The following is a 19,262-nucleotide window of genomic DNA, read 5'->3' on the forward strand; positions in this document are numbered from 1 at the left end:
AAAAGTTAATTAAAATATGTACAAGTAGTGAATTATTTCCACATGTTGATGTAATCTAAGGTAGTATCAGCATTTTTTGCAGAGATCTTTATTCTAACAAAATATTCTTCTCTTGTATATCAACATCCTAAGAGCACATATCACACATTCTTCCATTTTAATCATTTACATTGACTTTATAAAGGTTAATTAATGAGAACCAAACCTATGACAAAATTTTCTTAGGAACTGTAAATAATTTAGCAAGGAATTATTTGTAAGCTGTTTCTTTTCCAACTTGTCTCTGGTTCTGTTATAGCATTAAAACTGAGTTCGGTTTAATATATATTTTTTCTAGTACATGCTTTTAATAAATAGTAATTTATTTAGAATTAACTGTAGAACACAAAACAAAAATTGTTTAATGTTCTAATTTAATTCAATGCAGTATTTGCTTTTGTATAGTGATGAGATTGTCATTTATTAAAAAATCAAACTAAATAGAGGAACATCGGGAACAAAAAGAACATTAAAAATACTTTGGTTTTGGTTTTAATTTAGTGTTTTATAGTGGGGTTAATATCATGGTATGTACTTAAGAGTCATAACTTTGTTTTCAAACGGAACTGTCCTATGTTTATGTTATTTTATGTTTATGGCAACTTAGCAATTAAGTAATTATTATAGTTTTTGCTATGTCAGCATGTATTGTAACAAGATAAAAGATGATCATAAATTCCTTAAGACTTGGGATCATATCAATACTTTATTACTCATTTTGACTTTCTCCTCCTCTCTGCTCTGCTCTTGAGCATCCAGCTCACAAGTTTGTGCGTCTTAGGCATTCTTCAAATATAGGGCTTTGTATTTAAAATAAACAGGTTTTTGTATTCAGTGAGAAGACAGCGCATGTGAACACAGCACCATGACAGGCACATGACTAATGTTAAATAAGTTCTTGCTAAGTCTGAAGCTTGCCTCTTTCTTATTACAGAATTTTCTCTGCCATAGTACTGATATCATATGAGGGAATATGAAAAAAATGCAATGCCCATAATTCATTTTGCATAATCACTGTGTTCTAAAGGATAAATAGGTATATATTTTAGACTGTGACTAAAGCTAACAAATAGTTTGAATTCCTATCATATTTTGGATGCGGAAGTCTTTACACTTGCACAGTTTTTGCAGCAAAATTCTGATTTTTTTTTCTCCCTTTTGGTTTATGAAAGCTGAAAATAGAAAACTTTTTCACGAACAAGAAGTTGAAAAATGCCTTGTAACCCTTTTGGGTTCTGAAAACGATGGAACTAAAATTGCCGCTTCCCAAGCTATTTCGGCAATGTGTGAGAATTCGGGCAGCAAAGAATTTTTCAATAATCAGGGTAAGCAAACTGGAAAAGGCCACTTTGAACATTTTTAGGTTGCCATATTCTAGTTCACATCGATGTCTGTAAAGTCACATTTTACCTTTCTTTTTCTGTAGGGATCCCACAGTTAATTCAGTTACTAAAAAGTGACAATGAAGAGGTAAGGGAAGCTTCGGCCCTTGCCCTGGCAAATCTGACCACTTGTAATCCCGCTAATGCAAAGTAAGTACAAAAAGACTCATTCAACAGGGACTTGTTTATGGGATATTTAACAGTCCAAGATGTGCTCATCGTAATCTCCTGGCTTTCAAGGCAGTTTACATATTCTTTCAGATGCTTCTATGTTGAGTTATTTATTCCTTAGGAACCCTTATGAAAATAAGAGTCAGCAGATAAGCCTGTTTTCCAAAGACATTACAAAATCTTGAGGGTTTCTGGGCTTGCTGGGAAAATGTGCAGGCCATTTGATGCAGGTAACAGGCTAAATCTTGTAGAAGGTTCCAGAACAGAGAAAACTGGCTAATGTTGGAAATATTAAAGACAGTCTACAAATATTGGTAAATCAAGAAAAAAAATTTAAAGAACCAATTTTAAAAGGACATAAACGTTAGATAAATCGAGAAACATTTTAAAAGTCCATTGAAAACAACATATATGGGTATATACTTATGGAGAAGGGTTGAAAAGGAAGGTCCTCCGTATTCCAAACACTGTGAAATGTAATTTATATTCATTTAAAATTTTAATTGTCTAGATACTCCATCTACTAATGAGGAAACTGAAGCTCTGCAAGTTTCCCTAATTTTCCTGGGTACACATATTCATTCAACTAGATGCGCTAGAAATTAAAGCCAGATCTGTTAGACCCCAAAGCCTTACTATTTCCTCTACAGAAGATACAGTTGCCTTATAAAGCAGTAAGAATTTTTAGAAGGCAACTTTCATAAATAAAATGATTATTGCCATTTGCGATAACATGGATGGGCCCTGAAGATATACTGAGTGAAGTAAGTCAGATGGAGAAAGACAAATATTCTATGATTTCACTCTTATGTGGAATATAAAAAACAAACCAACAAAATAAATGAACAAGCCCAATCAAACAAAAACAAATGTATCGATACAAAGAACAGAGTAGTGATTACCAGAGGGGAAGGGGCGGGGTGGTGGGGCGTGGGAGTGGGAAATGGGTAAAGGGGATCAACTGTATGGTAACGGATGGAAACTAAATTTTTGGTGGTGAGCACACCATAGTGTATACAGAAGTAGAAATATAATGTACATATGAACTTACATAATGTTACAGGCCAATGTAACCTCAATAAAAAGTAAATCTAAATAAATAAAGAAGAGTAAAAAAAAATTTATTTACCTTCCCTAAATATGGTATGAGTATTAGTCAGGGTTCTCTAGAGAAATACAACCAATAGGAGATATATATATATGAGATTTATTATAGGGATTGGCTCATGAGCTTATGAAGGCTGAGAAGTCCCACGATCTGCTGTCTGTGACGTGGAGAACAAGGTTGTAAAGGTCAGTCCCAGTGTGAGAACCAGGGGCACTGATGTCCAAGGAAAGGAGAAGATGGCTGTCCCGTCTCAAGCAGAGAGCAAATTTACCCTTCCTCCTCTGTTCTGTACAGTTCCTCAGTGGATTGGATGATGCCCACCCACGTTGATAAGAGGGATCTTTATTCAGTCTGCGGATTCAAATGCTGACCTCTTCCAGAAACACCCTCACAGACACACTCATAAATAATGTTTCACCATTATTGACTGGGCATCCCTTAGCCCAGTCAAGGTGACACATAAAATTAACCATCTCAGTACGTTAGTTTTTAACACTCATTTATTATTGTTTTGTGGCATTGTGCCTAAAATTACCCATTTCTTACTTGAAATAAATCCTCCTCCATCCCCATCATATAGTTCGTCTGTCTCTTACCCTTTCTTTCTTTTTCCATACTCCCACACAAATATTTTATAAGACCTTAATGGAATGACTAAAAATCTAACAATGTCCAATAAAAACGTAGCTGAAATGCATAAGCATCAAAACAAAATTACGTTCCTTTAATAGCTACAATCTTTGACATGATAATTTCCTAAATTCAGGGCCATCATCATCTGTATGAAAGCACACACATTTCTAGAATATTGGGTCATAGTAAGTAGCAATTTGAAAACAACATATTCAGTGATTTTTACAGTGTAGTCATGCCAGTGCAAAAAAATCTTATGACACAAAACACTTCTATCTCCAGTGCCTTTAGATTTATATATTACCTAACACACACTAAAAGGTCTCCAGTGTACACAGCCCTCTTGATTTGATGTGAGTTTGCCTGGCTTACGTCGTTTTATATAAAATCATAGAAAATTAGGATGGCAAGTAGTTCTAAAAGAAGCTGCCTTCAGATCTTCTCTCTCAATTACCTATTTATGAGATTTTTGTCTTCTGCCAGTATAGTTCCATTTTGTCAACACAGGGAGGCCAATTAGGGCTAAATGTTACCTGACTTTTCCTCTATGACAATCAACCTTATTTTTGTAATTTAATTTTTTATAAATTTTAATTGTTGTTATTTCTTTAACCTATTATGTACCATACATTGTGATTTCTTTTTTCCAACTTACGTTTGGTGAGGGAAATGGGACATGAATAAAAGTGTTTTATGGATTTTTTTTGAGGTCTGTATAGCTTTTACTTTGGACTTTTTTGAGCTAAAAGATACTGAAAATTAATGGTTTTGAGGAGGAAATGGAGTCAGATTTGACCTGTTTGTGCCAAATGCTGAAAACTGGGGTTGAAAAAGATTTTATAGTCAATCAAAAGGAATGAACACAAACAAGCCCCATTGTCGATCTTTCTAGGGTGGTACTTACTGAAGTCAACCACAGCAGAACAGACAACAAAGATGACTGGTTATTTGTAGTAAAAAAATGTTTCCTACTCAGATCATTTTTAAAAGATTATCTTAAACTCGGCATTGGTGAGTGTTTCCAGCATCGATTTTTAGAAGCAGTCCATTTCATCAGCTTTCCTAGCAAAGTGCTAGCTATAGGAGCAAGGCTGAGTCCCTGCCTCTGCTGCTGGGGGGCTGGAGCTGAGGGTTAGAAATAGTTAGAAAGTTGCTTTTCCACCACACCTAAGTAGTAAGAGAAGAAGGCAAAAACCCAGAGCTATTGTCTTCCAGGTGCATTTGGTAGCTGTTTGGATACCTGATAATTGCTAGCCTTTTTTTTTTTTTTTTAATGCAGTTAAGCCCTGAGAATTCTAATTTTGTTTGTTAAAATGTAACCCCTTCCCCTATACTTCTATCTCAAGTGCCTAAAATGGATTTCTAATTCTTACACTCAGGGTACCTTCTGGAGCTGGAGACTCATTTCATGAACTGAGTAGTAACTGGCATGTTATGACAACATATAATGCTGGTATAATTTCCTTTATGTAACTGAGTTTTGCTTGGAAAGTTGTGGGTAAATCAGAATTTTCTGAAGTAAAGAAAATAATCAACCAGAGGAAAGAGGAACATACTTTGCTGTGACTCTCTTTGCAAAACTGGCAAATGCTTTTTTAAGTCAAAGTATTTTTATAATCTAAAAACAGAATTTTATAATATACATAAAATAATTTACAATCTAAAATACCTGGATTCAGATTTGTGCTCTTGCAAGAGAAAACACACCCAAATGTAATAAAATAGGAGAATGATGAGAAATTTGGTAGCAATGATAAATAAATAACCAGGTCATCCATACCCCTTGGTGGAAGATTTTCAACTTGAATTATAAGTATCTCTTTAATTGGTACCAAAAGATCTTGCCTAATTGTTATTTTCTGTGAATGAGGCTTCCTAGATAAAGTCTTCTAGACACTTAAAATTTACTTCTATAATCAACAAAGCTTTTAAAAATTTGTAATGAGTTTGAATCAAAACTTTGGGGGGGTGGGGTATGGTTATCATTTTGAGTAAGTGGCTATCGTACGCTCCACAGTGGTGTCGTCAGGGCCCCTTAGGGAAGGTGGGTGCTTGCCTCCTCTCTGAGTGTAGCCTCTAGGTGGGGTGCCTTTGGGGTTGGTGCATTTTATTGACTCCTACTGGCAGGCTGGCAGTGTTAATATTCACTGCTGTCTGTAGATCTGATTGGCAGGCACAACCCTGCCGAGGTTCTCTTCAGATCCCTTCCTTTCAGTCAGTGAAAAGCTTGGATACCAGGTAACCAAGCTTTATCAAAGTTTACATAAAAGCAGTAAGGGAGGACCTGAGGCTACTGCTCTAAGGGGTGTTTTGGTCTTCACAGGCCATTTCTTTCTTCCTTTCTTTTTTTTCTGATAGTTCTCATGTGTGTTCTGGATACGTGAAGTCTCCAGGTATTGAGTTATGGATAAGTGAAATTGTAGTTAAAAAAATAATTTAACAAACACAAATCCCTTTACTTACAAACAAGCCAATGTCAGAGAGTAAAATGATGAAGCGTAAAATAGATATATTCTGAGAGTACATTCACCTCCCAGAAGTGTTTTGCTTTAGGCCTTTTGTATGATCATCCTCTCTGCGTGGAATGTTCTTCTACTCCAGGATGCCCACCGCTCAGTCCCTCACCCCCTCAGGTCTGCCCAAATGTGGTGACCACAGTGGTTACAACTGTACCACCCACACACATACTCCATCCTCCTTTCCTACTGCCCTTTTCTCATAACTCTTATCATTTTCTTACATACCATACAGCTCACTCATTATGTTCTCTGACCAGCACCCAACACCTTTGTCTGTTTAATTCACTGACACACACCAAGCATCTAGAATTGTGCCCATCGCATAGCAGGCTTTCGGGGGGAAATACAACCAAAAGGAGAAGGACAGTGAAAAACAGAAGGTCTATCTGACAATGCCCATAACTTGAAACAGAAAGTGATCATCTGTATTGTGGTGTCTGTTTGTTTTCACATAATTTGGATCACAAAGTGGAGAGCTACTTAGCTCTAAGAGTCTTCTAGCCATACTTTTCGTTCTTTATTATGTGCAGAAAAAGGTCACTCAAAGTGGACAAAAGGCAATGAATAAGAATAAAAATAACTATTTGAGGGTATAGGAAAAGAGGACAAGAATAGCCAGATTCACTTATTTAAAGTGACTGGGGGAAAACAAGTAATATCATTTTTAAGTGAATAAGTAAAAAGTGAGGTTAAAACAACCCCCATAGAAAGAGATAAAAAAGGAAACCAAGAAGCAATAATGAATTTTAAATAAAAATGTAATCCACTTAGTTAATTTGGACACCATTATCTGTTTTGGTTCACTGTTAATCTTTCTGACAATTCCAATTTATAATACTTTTTGGAAAGGAGAAAGTTGTTCGCTTTTGAAAGAAGTACTATTTCAGCTAAATTTCATGTTATATTTACTTTGTACTCTTTTATCCAAGTAGTCATATCAAAGTTTTATATTATGTATGCAAGTACTGAGAGAATTTATTCTTGGTTCACATTTTCTGAGGGGCAGAGTCTACATATTATAAGAATATTTTACACTATTAATTTATAACATCACTGCCATCTGTTGGATCTGATCAGAATTAGAGTTTTTAAGTTATTCCAAGAATGAAAAGAGTTCAATGCTTCTCATTTCCCAATGTGAACACTAACTAAATGTTGGCTATTGGTAAACAATGAAAAGATTAGAAAATAATACGATTGTTGACTAGATATTTTTCAAAACATACAATTATTTTAAGAAATAAAACAGTGAATAAAATTAAATTATAAAAAGTAATAACTACAATTGATAGGTATACACTACTATATATAAAATAGATAACTAATGAGAACCTACTGTATAGCACAGAGAACTCTACTCAATGCTTTGTGGTGACCTAAATGGGAAGGAAATCCAAAAAACAGTGGATACATGTATACGTATAACTGATTCACTTTGCTGAACAGCAGAAACTAACACAACATTGTAAAGCAACTATACACCAATAAAAATTAATAAAGAAAAAAAGAAGCGGTATATATATATATATATATATATATATATATATATATATATATATATATAATGGAATACTACTCAGCCATAAAAAAGAATGAAATTTTGCCATTTGCAGCAACATGGATGGACTTGGAGGGCAAAACGCTAAGTGAAATAAGTCAGAGAGAAAGACAAATACTGTATGATATCACTCATATGTGGAATCTAAAAAATACAACAGGCTACTGAATAAAACAGAAAAGAAGCAGAGTTAAGCAGATTGAGGGAGGAACCAAGATGGCGGAGTAGAAGGACATGCTCTCACCCCCTCTTGTGAGAACACCAGAATCACAACTAGCTGCTGGACAATCATTGACAGGAAGACACTGGAACTCACCACAAAAGATACCCCACATCCAAAGACAAAGGAGAAGCCACAATGAGATGGTAGGAGGGGCACAATCACAGTAAAATCAACTCCCAAAATTGCTGGATGGTTAACTCACAAACTGGAGAACACTTATACAACAAAAGTCCACCCACTGGAGTGAAGGTTCTGAGCCCCACGTCAGGCTTCCCAACCTGGGGGTCCAGCAACGGGAAGAGAATTACTAGAGAATCAGAGTTTGAAGCCTAGTAGGATTTGACTGCAGGATTTCGACAGGACCTGGGAAAACAGAGACTCCACTCTTGGAGGGCACACACAAAGTAGTATGCGTATCGGGACCCAGAGGAAGGAGCAGTGACCCCAAAGGAGACTGAACCAGACCTACCTGCTAGTGTTGGAGGGACTCCTGCAGAGGCAGGGGGTGCCTGTGGCTCACTGTAGGGACAAGGACACTGGCAGCAAAAGTTCTGGTAAGTACTCCTTGCCCTGAGCCCTCCCAGAGTCTGTCATTAGCCCCACCAAAGTGTCCAGGTAGGCTCCAGTGTTGGGTCACCCCAGGCCAAACAACCAACAGGGAGGGAACCCAGCCCCATCCATCAGGAGACAAGTGGATTATAGTTTTACTGAGCTCTTCCCACCAGAGCAACAGTCAGCTCTACCCACCACCAGTCCCTCCCATCAGGAAACTTACATAAGCCTCTTAGGTAGCCCATCCACCAGAAGGCAGACAGCAGAAGCATGAAGAACTACAATCCTGCAGCCTGTGGAACAAAAACCACATTCACAGAAAGATAGACAAGATGAAAAGGCACAGAGCTATGTACCAGAGGAAGGAAAAAGATAAAACCCCAGAAAAACAACTAAATGAAGTGGAGATAGGCAACCTTCCAGAAAAAGAATTCAGAATAATGATAGTGAAGATGATCCAGGACCTCAGAAAAAGAATGGAGGCAAAGATTGAGAAGATGCAAGAAATGTTTAACAAAGACCTAGAAGAATTAAAGGACAAACAAACAGAGATGAACAATATAATAACTGAAATGAAAACTACACTAGAAGGTATCAATAGCAGAATAACTGAGGCGGAAGAACTGATAAGTGACCTGGAAGACAGAATGGTGGAATTCACTGCTGTGGAACAGAATAAAGAAAAAAGAATGAAAAGAAATGAATACAGCCTAAGAGACCTCTGGGACAACATTAAATGCAACACTATTCGCGTTGTAGGGGTCCCAGAAGGAGAAGAGAGAGAGAAAGGACCTAAGAAAATATTTGAAAAGATTACAGTCAAAAATTTCCCTAACATGGGAAAGGAAATAGCCACCCAAGTCCAGGAGCGCAGCGAGTCCCATACAGGATAAACCCAAGGAGAAACACACCAAGACACATAGTAAACAAATTGGCAAAAATTAAAAACAAAGAAAAATTACTGAAAGCAGCAAGGGAAAAATGACAAATAACATACAAGGGAACTCCCATCAGGTTGACAGCTGATTTCTCAGCAGAAACTCTACAAGCCAGAAGGGAGTGGCATGATATACATAAAGTGATGAAAGGGAAGAACCTACAACCAAGATTACTCTACCTTCAACAATCTCATTCAGATTCCATGGAGAAATCAAAACCTTTACAGACAAGCAAAAGCTAAGAGAATTCAGCACCACCAAACCATCTCTACAACAAATGCTAAAGGAACTTCTCTAAGTGGGAAACACAAGAGAAGAAAAGGACCTACAAAAACAAACCCAAAACGATTAAGAATATGGTCATAGGAACATACATATCTATAATTACCTTAAACGTGAATGGATTAAATGCTCCAACCAAAAGACACAGGCTTGCTGAATGGATACAAAAACAAGACCCGTATATATGCTGTCTACAAGAGACCCACTTCAGACCTAGAGACACATACAGACTGAAAGTGAGAGGATGGAAGAAGATATTCCATGCAAATGGAAATCAAAAGAAAGCTGGAGTAGCAATACTCATATCAGATAAAATAGACTCTAAAATAAAGAATGTTACAAGAGACAAGGAAGGACACTACATAATGATTAAGGGATCAATCCAAGAAGAAGATATAGCAATTATAAATATATATGCACCCAACATAGGAGCACCTCAATACATAAGGCAACTGCTAACAGCTATAAAAGAGGAAATCGACAGTAACACAATAATAATGGGGGACTTCAACACCTCACTTACACCAACAGACAGATCATCCAAAATGAAAAAAATAAGGAAACAGAAGCTTTAAATGACACAACAGACCAGATAGATTTAATTGATATTTATAGGACATTCCATCCAAAAACAGCAGATTACACTTTCTTCTCAAGTGTGCACAGAACATTCTCCAGGATAGATCACATTTTGGGTCACATATCAAGCCTCAGTTAATTTAAGAAAATTGAAATCATATCAAGCATCTTTTCTGACCACAACACTATGAGATTAGAAATGAATTACAGGGAAAAAAACATAAAAAACACAAACACATGGAGGCTAAACAATACGTTACTAAATAACCAAGAGATCACTGAAGAAATCAAAGAGGAAATCAAAAAATACCTAGAGACAAATGACAATGAAAACACAACGATCCAAAACCTATGGGATGCAGCAAAAGCAGTTCTAAGAAGGAAGTTTATAGCTATACAAGCCTACCTCAAGAAACAAGAAAAATCTCAAATGAACAATCTAAACTTACACCTGAAGGACCCAGAGAAAGAAGAACAAACAAAACCCAAAGTTAGCAGAAGGAAAGAAATCATAAAGATCAGAGCAGAAATAAATGAAATAGAAACAAAGAAAACAGTAGCAAAGATCAATAAAACTAAAAGCTGGGTCTTTGAGAAGATAAATAAAATTGATAAACCATTAGCCAGACTCATCAAGAAAAAGAGGGAGAGGACTTAAATCAATAAAATTAGAAAAGAAAAAGGAGAAGTTACAACAGACACCGCAGAAATACAAAGCATCCTAAGAGACTACTACAAGCAACTGTATTCCAATAAAATGGACAACCTGGAAGAAATGGACAAATGCTTAGAAAGGTATAAACTTCCAAGACTGAACCAGGAAGAAATAGAAAATATGAACAGACCAATCACAAGTAATGAAATTCAAACTGTGATTAAAAATCTTCCAACAGGGCTTCCCTGGTGGCATGGTAGTTGAGAGTCCGCCTGCCGATGCAGGGGACACTGGTTCGTGACCCGGTCCAGGAAGATCCCACATGCCGCGGAGCAGCTGGGGGCCCGTGAGCCATGGCTGCTGAGCCTGCGTGTCCGGAGCCTGTGCTCCGCAACGGGAGAGGCCACAACAGCAAGCGGCCCACATACCGCAAAAAAAAAAAAAAAAAGAAAAAAAAAGAAAAAATCTTCCAACAAACAAAAGTCCAGGACCAGATGGTTTCACAGGTGAATTCTATCAAACTTTTACAGAAGAATGAACACCCATCCTTCTCAAAGTCTTCCAAAAAAATTGCAGAGGAAGGAACACTCCCAAACTCATTCTATGAGGCCACCATCACCCTGATACCAAAACCAGACAAAGATACAACAAAAAAAGAAAATTACAGACAAATATCACTGATGAATATAGATGCAAAAATCCTCAACAAAATACTAGCAAACAGAATCCAACAACACATTAAAAGGATCATACACCATGATCAAGTGGGATTTATCCCAGGGATGCAAGGATTCTTCAATTTACGCAAATCAATCAATGTGATACACCATATTAACAAACTGAAGAATAAAAACCATATGATCATCTCAATAAATGCAGAAAAAGCTTTTGACAAAATTCAACACCCATTTATGATAAAAACTCTCCAGAAAGTGGGCATAGGGGGAACCTACCTCAACATGATAAAGGCCATATATGACAAACCCACCTCAAACATTATTCTCAATAGTGAATAAATGAAAGCATTTCCTCTACGATCAGGAACAAGACAAGGATGTCCACTCTCACCGCTATTATTCAACATAGTTTTGGAAGTCCTAGCCGTGGCAATCGGAGAAGAAAAAGAAATAAAAGGAATACAAATTGGAAAAGAAGAAGTAAAACTGTCACTGTTTGCAGATGACATGATACTATACACAGAGAATCCTAAAAATGCCACCAGAAAACTACTAGAGCTAATCAATGAATTTGGTAAAGTTGCAGGATATGAAATTAATGCACAGAAATCTCTTGCATTCCTATATACTAATGATGAAAAATCTGAAAGAGAAATTAAGGAAACACTCCCATTTACCATTGCAACAAAAAGAATAAAATACCTAGGAATAAACCTACCTAAGGAGACAAAAGACCTGTATGCAGAAGACCATAAGACACTGATGAAAGAAGTTAAAGATGATACCAACAGATGGAGAGATATACCATGTTCTTGGATTGGAAGAATCAATATTGTGAAAATGACTATACTACCCAAAGCAATCTACAGATTCAACGCAATCCCTATCACATTACTAATGGCATTTTTTACGGAACTAGAACAAATAATCTTAAAATTTTATGGAGACACAAAAGACCCTGAATAGCAAAAGCAGTCTTGAGGGAAAAAAACAGAGCCGGAGGAATCAGACTCCCTGACTTCAAACTACACTACAAAGCTACAGTAATCAAGACAATATGGTACTGGCATAAAAACAGAAACATAGATCAATGGAACAGGATAGAAAGCCCAGAGATAAACCCACGCACCTATGGTCAACTAATCTATGACAAAGGAGGCAAGAATATACAATGGAGAAAAGACAGTCTCTTCAATATGTGGTGCTGGCAAAACTGGACAGATACGTGTAAAAGAATGAAATTAGAACACTCCCTAACACCATATACAAAAGTAAACTCAAAATGGATTCGAGACCTAAATGTAAGACTGGATACTATAAAACTCTTAGGGGAAAACATAGCAAGAACACCCTTTGACATAAATCACAGCAAGATCTTTTTTGATAAACCTCCTAGAGTAATGGAAATAAAAACAAAAATAAACAAATGGGACCTAATGAAACTTCAAAGCTTTTGCACAGCAAAGGAAACCATAAACAAGACGAAAAGACAACCCTCAGAATGGGAGAAAATATTTGCAAACGAATCAATGGACAAAGGATTAATCTCCAAAATATATAAACAGCTCATGCAGCTCAATATTAAAGAAACAAACAACCCAATCCAAAAATGGGCAGAAGACCTAAATAGACATTTCTCCAAAGAAGACATACAGATGGCCAAGAGGCACATGAAAAGCTGCTCACATCACTAATTATTAGAGGAATGCAAATCAAAACTACAATGAGGTATCACCTCATACCAGTTTGAATGGGCATCATCAGAAAATCTACAAACAACAAATGCTGGAGAGGGTATGGAGAAAAGGGAGCCCTCTTGCACTGTTGGTGGGAATGTAAATTGATACAGCCACTATGGAGAACAGTATGGAGGTTCCTTAAAAAACTAAAAATAGAATTACCATATGATCCAGCAATCCCACTACTGGGCATATACCCAGAGAAAACCATAATTCAGAAAGACACATGCTGGGAGAAAATATTTGCAAATGAAGCAACCGACAAAGGATTAATCTCCAAAATTTACAAGCAGCTCATGCAGCTCAATAACAAGAAAACAAACAACCCAATCCAAAAATGGGCAGAAGACCTAAATAGACATTTCTCCAAAGAAGATATACAGACTGCCAACAAACACATGAAAGAATGCTCAACATCATTAATCATTAGAGAAATGCAAATCAAAACTACAATGAGATATCATCTCACACCAGTCAGAATGGCCATCATCAAAAAATCTAGAAACACTAAATGCTGGAGAGGGTGTGGAGAAAAGGGAACACTCTTGCACTGCTGGTGGGAATGTGAATTGGTTCAGCCACTATGGAGAACAGTATGGAGGTTCCTTAAAAAACTACAAATAGAACTACCATATGACCCAGCAATCCCACTACTGGGCATATACCCTGAGAAAACCAAAATTCAAAAAGAGTCATGTACCAAAATGTTCATTGCAGCTCTATTTACAATAGCCTGGAGATGGAAACAACCTAAGTGCCCATCATCGGATGAATGGATAAAGAAGATGTGGCACATATATACAATGGAATATTACTCAGCCATAAAAAGAAACGAAATTGAGCTATTTGTAATGAGGTGGATAGACCTAGAGTCTGTCATACAGAGTGAAGTAAGTCAGAAAGAAAAAGACAAATACCGTATGCTAACACATATATATGGAATTTAAGAAAAAAAATGTCATGAAGAACCTAGGGGTAAAGCAGGAATAAAGACACAGACCTCCTAGAGAATGGACTTGAGGTTATGGGGAGGGGGAAGGGTGAGCTGTGACAGGGCGAGAGAGAGTCATGGGCATATACACACTAACAAACGTAGTAAGGTAGATAGCTAGTGGGAAGCAGCCGCATGGCACAGGGATATTGGCTCGGTGCTTTGTGACAGCCTGGAGGGGTGGGATAGGGAGGGTGGGAGGGAGGGAGACGCAGGAGGGAAGACATATGGGAACATATGTTTATGTATGACTGATTCACTTTGTTATGGGGCAGAAACTAGCACACCATTGTAAAGCAATTATACCCCAATAAAGATGTTAAAAAAAATAAAAAAATAAAAAAAAAAAAAAGAAAGACACATGCACCCCTAGGTTCATTGCAGCACTATTTACAATAGCCAGGTCATGGAAGCAACCTCAATGCCCATCGACAGACAAATGGATAAAGAAGATGTGGTACATATATACAATGGAATATTAGCCATAAAAAGGAAAGAAAGTGAGTCATTCATTGAGACGTGGATGAATCTAGAGACTGTCATACAGAGTGAAGTAAATCAGAAAAAGAAAAACAAATATCGTATATTAACGCATGTATGTGGAACCTAGAAAAATGGTACAGATGAACCGGTTTGCAGGGCAGAAGGTGAGACACAGATGTAGAGAACAAACGTATGGACACCAAGGGGGGAAAGCCGCGGGGGGTGGGGATGGTGGTGTGCTGAACTGGGCGACTGGGATTGACATGTATCCACTGATGTGTATAAAATTGATGACTAATAAGAACCTGCTGTATAAAAAAATAAATAAAATTTAAAAATTTTTAAAAATACAAAAAATATTAAGAAAAAAAAGCAGACTCACAGATAAAAAGAAAAAACTAGTGGTTACCACTTGTGGGCGTGGGCAATATAGGGGTGGAGAAAAAAGGGTTATCATGGGTTTATATGAAGTCACGTGTGTGAAACTTTGGGAAATTGTAAAGCACTATATAAAATTTTTTAAATCTTTCATTCAATAAATAATTATTTACAATACAATTATTTTAATACCTATAGAGAAGTAAGTCAAAACTGTGATTTTGATATAGAAAGTAATCAGGTCTCTGTTGTCTACACATGGATCATACTAACTAACTCTGATTCTTCATACTTACTTCATGTTCTCTCCATAAAGAACTGGGCGATTTCCTTAAATCTCCTCTTTCTTATTTTTTTAACTCTTTTTTTTTTTTTTTTTTTTTTTTTTGCGGTACGCGGGCCTCTCACTGTTGTGGCCTCTCCCGTTGCGGAGCACAGGCTCTGGACGCACAGGCTCAGCGGCCATGGCTCACAGGCCCAGCCGCTCCGCGGCATGTGGGATCCTCCCGGACCGGGGCACGAACCCGTGTCCCCTGCATCGGCAGGCGGACTCCCAACCACTGCGCCACCAGGGAAGCCCTTACTTTTTGTTTTTAATACCCCTTCTTGACTTCCCACAACAGCAGTGACTCAAGGAAGTTTTAAATGGCAGCACATATAGTGGTTACTTAAAAAAAATTTTTTTTGATTGATTGCTGGGCCACCGCTTGCTTCCACAATACCAGAGACAAAGAACTCTTCCCTGGGGACCATCCTGCCATCATGTAACCTACAGTCAGGACCACAATAAAGGAAATGAGGGAGATGAGTAAGGATTATGCCCCAAGGGGACTCCAGAAAGAGACAGAATGCCCCTAAATTATATGGATGTGCATTTTGAGTGCTTTGGGAACTTTTCAGCGTCCTCATTCTACATGGATGACGTGTCATTTTGTATTATCAGTATTAATATTTCTCTTCACTAACATAGAAATAAAGCATTTACTGAATAATTTTAATACCTAGTAGAATTATTCATGGGGTACTATGCCTAAGAAAGCCATGTAATGTGTAGAGAAAAATTTTGAAAGATATTCCACATACAGAACTTGCAAGAAAAGACAGCACTTCATTTATTCACAGTGACCCAACTCCCTATCCATTCAGTATTGTTAGGGAAGGGCCTGACCTTGAGTGAGTTCTTGGAATGTTAAATCTCTCTAGTGTGCGTACAAAGCACTTTTCAAAGCTTTTTTAAATTCCCACCCCATTAAATAGAGTTAGTGGAAGTTAGTATACATATTTATTTTTACAAATATTTTAATTCCTTTTATTCTGTAGACTTAAGTATAGACTAGTGCTGTTCCTTAAAATTGCCTATATTTTCCTGTGTACTTGAGGCTGTAGTGCAGTGAATGATGATGGTCATTTTGAAGGAGGGAAAAAACCACCTCTCAAAGCTGGCAAAACATCACAAGATTCACTTCTGCATCTCCATTCCTCTACAGGAAGAGATGGGATACATCTCTAGAGATGGCTAGAGATGTGTACCATCACCATTTGAGAATAAACTTTAACATCCGTTCTAGATCATACTTCTTGGCCAATATGCACAGATTCACTTAGAATAAGTGATCTTGTCGCTTACAGTACTTTATTTTTATCAAAGAAACATTGACTATAGAAATAATACACTGTGATTTACAACATTAAAATGCAGTCTCGGGAAAAATGAAAACTCATGTTACAGACGTGGTGTATGGCTTGGACTTGATAATGCTAAAGTTCTGCGGTTATTGTCTTTGTTAGGGTTTTTCACAGGGAAAATGTTTTCAGAGTTCCATATTCCTTCTAACAGTGGAGGAACTGTGTCTTCATACTGACCCCTAGTGGCAGTTTAGGAAGAAGTTGGGGGAGGGGCAAAAAAGGTAATAGAAGGTTTGTTCTGTATTTTAGTGAAAAGGCACATTAATTTAATTTGAAATACTCTTCACTGTGTCTAAAATAATATTTTAAAACATTACTGAAAGATTGTGATTTGGAAAGCATTCCATTGTGGTGCTTTTAAAGAGATAGTATTCTACTGCTAACTGTGTGTTAATAGATGCTTGTCTTCGTCTCTTTTTAAGGTGAAGTCATTTCAGAATATTTTGACACATTAATTGTCCTGATGACTGAATATCGGCTGTGCTATATAACCATATAGGATAAATATAATACACATAACTGACATAAATTAATCTTGTTGTTAGGTACTTACTCTAGAGTTGAATTTTTGCTCTTGACTTTATATAACAGAAAAGATTATTTTGTTTTAAAATTCTGACATATCACTTTGTTGTCAGATGCTACCTCCTTTGAATTAGAATGCTCACAATATGAGAATCCTGCAAGAAAATTTGAGTTAGTTTCCTTTTAGAAAGTTCAGTTTTGTAGTAAGGATGTTTCAAACTTTTGTATTCAGTATGATACCTCAAAGAACTTTATTTAAAGTGTTCTTCATTATTTTAAAAGCCTTCTGAGTTAATAGATAAAATAGATGGGAAGCATCTTCATGGTCAATTTAAGTATTATTCTTGCCTTATTTCCATCCAGGTTTACTGAGTGGATACTTTCCATTTCTACCCCCCTTAAGTGCCTAGATTCTTTCTCTGCTGTGTGTTGATAGATGCCTCTGATTTGAAGGAATATATAGAATGAAAAGCTGGATTTTGCAATAAAAACAAGTTGATTCCATACCCCCATTTTGTGTCAGTTGATGCCTAGTCGACCTTCACAAACAGTATGAATTTTGTCGGCTACAAGTTTTGTGAGGCTAGGTGAATCCCATGAAATGTTCATTTAGAAACTTATCTATGCTGCTTTTATTATCTAGAGAGCAGAGACTAACATTTGCATAAACTTATTTTAAATTTGCTGCTACATCCTTCAGGTTTAATTTCCACTGTTACTGATTTTAAGAGGAAATTATCAAAGTTTGGATACCTTTATATTGTGTGATTTTTCTCTTAAAATTTGAAGCAGTGCTTAAAACGTACATAAATTCCATTTTTACTCGTCTTTGACTTCTCAATATTAATCCTTTTCCTTGATTTTTCTTCCCTCTGAAAATGGCCTTTATTACTCATTTGTTGCCTAAACAAAGAGACTTGGGTGGGATGCTTGAGGAAACTGCTTCTGCTCTAGCCCTGCAGGAGTTGGAGATTTGACCGTCTAGCTGAAAAGTTGTCTAAAAATGAAAATTTCATACACACATGCAAATTTGGATATAGGATCCTATTTTCCCATGATCCAAGAAATGGAGACAGGATATAGGAAAATCTCTGCCCCTGTGGCTCACTGAGTATGCATGGATGACGGTGATGATGATGTTGATAGTGATGGTGAAGGTAATGATGATGATAGTGATGATGATGGTGATGATACCTGGCCTGTGTGGCCAGGCGTTGGGCTAAGTACTCCAAACGGAATGTATCACTAAATCCTTGAAGCAGTCCTGTGAGGTAGGGAATATTATCATCACATCCATTCTGCAGATGAGGAAATATAGGCACCGTCTTTGCTCAAGTTCACAGAGGTGGGATGGACACTTCACACCGAGGTAGTCAGTTATGTACATCCAGAGGGAGCTCGTGACTTTTCTCTCCCTCTGCCTCTTGCTCACTATCTCTGCGACTTTGAGCTTCTCCAAATCTTCCAACCAAATGTTTCCCTTTGCCTTCCTGGTCTTTTTGGATTCTTCCAGACTGCAGGCACCTTTGGAGAATTGAATTTCAATCCCCTCCTTTCCTTCCTTCCTCCTTCCTCCTTTCTTCCAGGTTCCTTTCCCTGTTTTCCCTTCTCTTCCTCCTCTTCCTTATATTCTCTTTATAAGAGAATGTGAAAGAGGAAAAAATGTATCCAATGGTTAGTAAGAATTTCCCACTATGCTATACATCAAAATGGTCTCCCTTATTTCTCATTCCCTGAGGAATGATGAAGTGAACCAAATAGATTCTGGTTCTTTTTTTTTCTAGAAAATACAGTACTTTTTAAAGCTTAAGAGACTGATAATTGTAAAAAAGATAGTCAGATCATCATGGTTTTAATTCTGTGTCTGTTGACTGACTTGCTTCTTGAGCAAGTCTTACTCTCACTAAATATTATCTTTCTTAACTCTAAAAAAAGTGAATCTGGATTATCTATTATATTTTGTGTGTCTAAGCGATTACCCTTGACCCAGGATCACAGGGAGCCTGGAACATACCTTTCACTAGGAACTAGATGGGGTCACTCTTTACCACTTTTGTAATTTTATCCCAGAGGCTAAGGAAGTTATTATCTGTGAATTTTGGTTTCTTTTGTAACTATTTCACAGTTACTTGGGTGTTCTTTAT

The 19,262-nt window shown here is 37.0% G+C and overlaps 1 protein-coding gene across 2 annotated transcripts in view; it reads left to right on the plus strand.

Annotated features, from left to right (window-relative positions):
- Positions 1-19,262, plus strand: part of ARMC3 (armadillo repeat containing 3) — a 92,160-nt gene that overhangs the window by 37,213 nt on the left and 35,685 nt on the right. For both annotated transcript variants that reach the window (XM_060161461.1, XM_060161471.1), the window contains exons 8-9: positions 1,212-1,364; positions 1,466-1,571. In XM_060161461.1, the coding sequence (XP_060017444.1) occupies positions 1,212-1,364; positions 1,466-1,571 (259 nt within the window). The remainder of the gene's footprint in view (positions 1-1,211; positions 1,365-1,465; positions 1,572-19,262) is intronic.

Source organism: Lagenorhynchus albirostris, chromosome 1 (assembly GCF_949774975.1).
Source record: "Lagenorhynchus albirostris chromosome 1, mLagAlb1.1, whole genome shotgun sequence".
Lineage (NCBI taxonomy): Eukaryota > Metazoa > Chordata > Mammalia > Artiodactyla > Delphinidae > Lagenorhynchus > Lagenorhynchus albirostris.